The following is a 6,075-nucleotide window of genomic DNA, read 5'->3' on the forward strand; positions in this document are numbered from 1 at the left end:
TCTTATAAGAGGAAGAAAGAACTTCCTGCCATGTATCCATTATAAGATGTTGTGTTTTCATCACCATATGAGACACAAAGTAGAAGCATGATCACCTTTTCAAATTTATGAAAGAGGCCAGTTAATCACATACTTCATGAAGAGAGTCCCTAATAGGGGTGATGGGCTGTGTTTCTTTTCCTTATGTTGCTGATGTGGCTTGAAGGCCAGACTTCAACTTCATAGGTGAGTGAGAAGTACCTACTCTGGTCCACCATGACTGTGAAGTAAATGGGATCAAAAGTAGGAACTCAGTTAGTCCTCTTGATATGTCTTATGATTTCCATGTTAGGTGAATCCACAACCTTTAAAAAATTACTGTGCTATACACAAGGTCTGCTATGTGTAGGAGCAGGGTGATTGATGTGCCCCAGGCTATCAGATAATCCTGTTTACCTGCTGACTCCTCCATGGTCTAGTCCTTTTCCCATCTGTAAAACAGATAATAAGCCAAAGTTCAGAGTGTTGTTGTGAATGTTATTATACTGTATTATATTAGTAGATGTATACAGTAGTATGATGCCTAGTACAGAGTAAGTGTTCAGCAAATGAAGTATTTATATCAACTCAGTATAAAAATAAGTGTATTCATGATTCTTATTTCTTCTCTTACCATCTTTCCCACTCCAGTGGATTTTTGCACTCTGGGCAAAAGTGTTTCAGGAGCTTGTTTGTTTTCTTCCTGCCATCTGTCTCCAAAATAATAGGCAAGACTGAGAACATTTTCTAAAACTGAACCTTACCATTCAGTGATTCACAGGGCAATTGACCTGTTAAATTATTTGAAACAGTTTTACAAAGAAACGGGTTTACTTTGACTTTACACATCACTTTTTAAAAATATCAAATGTACTTTATTTAAAAAAGACAAAATTGCTTGCAAGTAATGTGTCACTTGGAAATTCACTTGCTTGACTTCATTACTGAGCAAAAGCAACATGACTTTAAGCACAGATACCCTTTTTTTGGGATATGGTTTTGGAGATAGGTAAAAAGACACCATTTATTTTTTTGTTGTTACATTGACTTTTAAAAATTGACATTCATTTGAGTCCTGGTTATAGAAGTGTAAACAGTGTAAATGGATCTACCATTAACTATCACTGTCACATCCATGCTACCTATCTGCACATATATACCTGCTGATAAACCTGGAAGAGTTCCTGCATCACAGTTACATTTGAGCCCCAGGAGACAGGCCTGAACATACAACGTAGGACAAATCACTGGTATTCCTTTAAAGAACAGGTCACAGTAGAAGTACTTCTTGGAAACAATTCATCCACTTTGGTATGTTTTAGGTTTTATTAGTGATTTACATAGTTGTTTATTTAATTAAATCATAACATAAAGCATTAAACACAAAATAACTATTAATTTCTTCAATATCTATGTTAGCAAGTTTTGAAAAAAATACATATATACAGTTGACCTTTGAAACATGGGTTTGAACTGTGTGAGTTCACTAATACGTGGAGCCACAAATACATGATACAGATACACATCATGGCCATCTATAGCCATCATGATATTAGGTAGGGAAGGAGAAAGTAAAAAGAAGAGCAAACACTTCCATGTGGAGAAAATATAGTTCAGATACTTAGATGCAGAACTGATATCCCCAGATAAAGTACTTATAATGAATTTTCCAGAAAACTCCCTTGTCTGTCACAATGGGCCTGATGACTCTCTCAGTCCAAATATTCTGAAAACTGCAAGCATAGGCAGCCATATATTGGGAATAAAGTGAATGGATGTGGAAGGATGGATGGGTCTTGCATTTAGCTGTATTTTATAGTGTGGTCTCTAGCTATTGGTAAATCTCTAAAAAGCATTGGAATGCCAGAGTCCATTTACATAGGAATAGGAAAGCACTGTAGATATTAACAGTTCATATTTTTATCATGGCTTGAAATGACTAGGAAGATTTCCAACAAGTATAATGACAATTTTTATTCCAATGTAAAATGTAGCAGAACAGAAAGAAATTGATGTATAAATAGGTAAAATGCAAAATAAAATTACAAAGAAGGGAATGCACAATAATTAAGACTAGGCTATTGGTTTGTAGCTGTGAGGCTGACAAGCTGTTAATTTTCAACATTCTAGAAAAAAACTCATTTTTGATTATAAACTATACCTATTTGTCATCAAGAGTTTGGATTCTTTATCTTTTCATGTAGTGAAGAATATTACTTATATCTTTAAATATTGTGCATTTCTTTGCCAATGTTGCAGCTGTGTATCTTGTTCCAATCAATTTTGGTGTAAGTGACTGAAAGCTTTCAGTGCAAGGCCTTGAATGTGGTATCTGACATTGTTTGATCATTTCCACTAATTTCTGTGTGATACTCAATTTCTGAAAGCTCTCTTTTTAATAATTCCTTGACATTTTGGACCTTATTCAAAGCAATACCAAATTCTGAATATTTTATAACTAACCATATGATAATAAGCTATAATATTAAGTCCTCCAGCCATCTGTGTTATAAGTGGTGTGATCTGTAACAATCATTCTAAAAGATTTTATGCTGAAACTGGAAACTTTCAATAAATGTAATCTGCTGTCCATCTATAATTATAGCATGAATAGTACAGAAGCCATGGGGATAATTATCTTCACATGAATCTTTCATGTACTGTCACAGGATTGTCTCAGACCTCAAACTCCCATCTGTATATTTTGGTTATGGATCACTTATTTCTTTCTTTAAGTGAGCAAACATAAAAGAAATTTTGATTTTGGGTCAAAAAACTACTACTGTCTCTGTTGTCATGCTCTGTAATTAAGACCTGATTTTCTATCCTTCTGCCTTCCCTGCTGAGGACTGATCCCTGTTATATTGGGAAATAAGTTGTCCCTTCCTTCAGAAAACATTATTATTAAGTAATAACCTGACATCATTACATGCTTTATTAAATTTCCCTTGGGGGACATAAGAGATCAACTTTAGCAGCTCTGTATACCTTCTCTTCATTCAGCCAGAGTCTTGAAGTTGGCCATCCTGGGTTGATCTTGCCCACCTGGGCCACTGGTATGAGGTGGGTGGAGAGGAGGCCTTCCGCCTGCCACTCTCAAATTAAAAGGGCAAATTACAGAAAATAAATTCAAAATCACTTAGTAATAAGAAGTATGAGAATATCACTTAAAACTTTCAGGATTTCATGGATACAGTCCATTAAGGAGGGGTGAGTAGAGTTGTGTATGAGGTATCCAGAGTAAACAAAACAAAAAAGTTAAATGGTATAGAACAGGGCTTCCCTGGTGGCACAGTGGTTGAGAATCTGCCTGCCAATGCAGGGGACACGGGTTCGAGCCCTGGTTTGGGAAGATCCCACATGCCGCAGAGCAACTAGGCCCGTGAGCCACAACTACTGAGCCTGCGTGTCTGGAGCCTGTGCTCTGCCACAAGAGAGGCCGCGACAGTGAGAGGCCCGCGCACCGTGATGAAGAGTGGCCCCCGCTCGCTGCAACTAGTGAAAGTCCTCGCACAGAAACGAAGACCCAACACACCCAAAAGTAAATAAATAAATAAATAAATTTACTAAAAAACAAACAAACCAAAAAAAAAACCAAAACACACACACATTAAAAAAAAAATGGTATAGAACATCATGTAGAATTCAGAAAAAGTCATGTGGGCTAAAGAATGTCGCACCAGAAAGAAAGAAATTATCCCCTATAGTAACTACTAAATTGACTAGGATTTTGTCTAACCACTTCATTAATTTCTTTCCTCCATTTAAGAGCAGATGTTTAGGAGAAGAAATTATCTTCCAATAAATTGAATTTCAAGAATGTAACTTTTTTCCTCCTTGATTTCCAGCTGCAAAACTGGGTCCCATTGTGTTCTTCATCTGCGGATATGTTCAAGCAGAGTTTCGTTAATGATTTGGCAGAGACATTCAAGGAGAACTTTAAGTTCAGGTGGGTAGGTTCTCCCTGTGGTCTAAAAGCCACTTTCCAATTCTGATTTTCCTTAATTTGTTATTTTGACATCATTAGTTCAGTCCGGAGAAACTCATGGGCCAGGGAAATAAAACGCAGACATGGGTGAGTGAGTTCATTTTGCTGCGGCTGTCCAGTGACTGGGGGACTCAAGTCTCCCTTTTGGTCTTGATCTTGGCCATGTACTTGGCGACTGTTGTGGGAAATTTCCTCATTCTTCTTCTGATCGGACTGCACAGCATGCTTCATACCTCCATGTATTTCTTCCTTAGTGTTTTATCTTTTATGGACCTTTGTTATGTAAACAGTTTTGCCCCACAAATGCTGGCCCACCTGCTCTCAGTCTAGAAGTCCATCCCATTCCACAGCTGCTCCAGCTCTATGCACCCCTGGCATTGGGTGGGTCTGAGTTCTTTTTGCTGGGAGCCATGGCCTATGACTGCTGCGTGATGGTGTGCTACCCACTGCATTACACAGTCATGCACAGAGGGCTGTGCCTGGGGCTGGCTGCCGGCTGCTTGGTGGCTGGTTCCATGAATTCACTGATGGAAACAATCATCACCTTTCGGCTTCTCCTGTGTCACAGTGTTATTAATAACTTTGCCTGTGCGACCCTAGCAGTGCTACGGCTAGTCTGTGTGGACATCTACTTCAACAAGGTCATGGTGGTTGCCTCAGTATTTCTGGTGATCATGCTTCCCTGTTCCCTGGTTCTGTTCTCCTATGGTCGTATAGTTGTTGCCATTCTGCGCATTTGTTCTACTCAGAGATGTAGCAAAGTGTCTGGGCCGTGCGCTTCTCACCTCACTGTGGTTTGCATGTGCTTTGGGACTACCATCTTCACCTACCTGGGGCCACGGTCAGCCTCCTCAGTGGAAGAGGAGAAGATGGTTGCTCTGTTCTATGCTGTGGTGGCACCTATGTTGAACTCCTTGATTTACAGCTTGAGGAATAAAGAAGTTACGGCTGCTCTCTATAAATTTTTAGAGAAATTCAGAGGTAAAGGGTGAAGACTATAAGAACGTCTTGCTATCTATTAGCAGAATCAAAAAGGAGATCAGATAAGTGAAGGTGGGACTGCCACACTCACGCTAAGGAAGACTATCATGGTCAGACCCTTGCTTTCAAATGAAGAATTCCTCCACATGATGAATGGATTTCCTTATACATGCCAATACCAGATAATTTACATGTCAGGGATTCAGCAGAGAGCCTTTTTTTAGATCGTCTTCTCTCAGGTATTCAGTAGTATTTAGACATCATCTGCCTATTTAAAAATTTTATTAGCATACCAGTGTTTAAAGAAATGAGCCATGACTTCATCAAGCAGACCTGGTTTGTGGATTGAATGGGTAGATGAATTCCAATTAGGTTCACTTATACTTCTGTGGAACAGAATAGATAATGTCTGTTTTTCTTTCTACATGACAATACTCCAATTGTTTGTAGAATAGCTTAATTTTCTCCAGGATAACCACAAATGGTTTTTTCAACTCTTTAAAAAATAATATCAGTTTTGAAACTTTCAATACCATCTGTGCCTTAGTCTAGACTGTGATATTATATCCTGAAATAAATAATATATGATAGAATGTTTGTTCAGGCCATTATGCTGGATCTCATTTGCTTTTAAGATGAGAAATCTGTGGCTTCACTGTAGTCTCTTTTTACTGTGGTAAAACATACAGTATGTAACAAAATTTTCTGTTTTAGTCATTTTTAAGTGTACACTTCAGTGGCGTTAATTACATTTGCAATGCTGTGCAAACATCACCACTATCTTATTTCCAAAATTATTCATTACCAGTCTTTTTTTTTTTTCGGCGGTACGCGGGCCTCTCACTGTTGTGGCCTCTCCCACTGTGGAGCATAGGCTCCGGACGTGCAGGCTCAGCGGCCATGGCTCACGGGCCTAGCCACTCCGCGGCATGTGGGATCTTCCCAGACCGGGGCACGAACCCGTGTCCTCTGCATCAGCAGGTGAACTCTCAACCACTTTGCTACCAGGGAAGCCCACCAGTCTTTTATACAACTAATTTCCCAAGACCTGGTTCCTATAATCTGGTTACAAAGACTCTACACCCATT

The 6,075-nt window shown here is 38.9% G+C and overlaps 1 protein-coding gene across 1 annotated transcript; it reads left to right on the top strand.

Annotated features, from left to right (window-relative positions):
- The first annotated feature begins 4,063 nt into the window (after window positions 1-4,063).
- Window positions 4,064-4,998, top strand: LOC136128412 (olfactory receptor-like protein OLF3). Its single transcript, XM_065884245.1, is given in 2 exon segments — window positions 4,064-4,358; window positions 4,361-4,998. Coding segments are annotated over 2 exon segments (933 nt in total).
- Window positions 4,999-6,075: the final 1,077 nt, after the last annotated feature.

Source organism: Phocoena phocoena, chromosome 9 (genome assembly GCF_963924675.1).
Source record: "Phocoena phocoena chromosome 9, mPhoPho1.1, whole genome shotgun sequence".
In the NCBI taxonomy this organism is placed as follows: domain Eukaryota; kingdom Metazoa; phylum Chordata; class Mammalia; order Artiodactyla; family Phocoenidae; genus Phocoena; species Phocoena phocoena.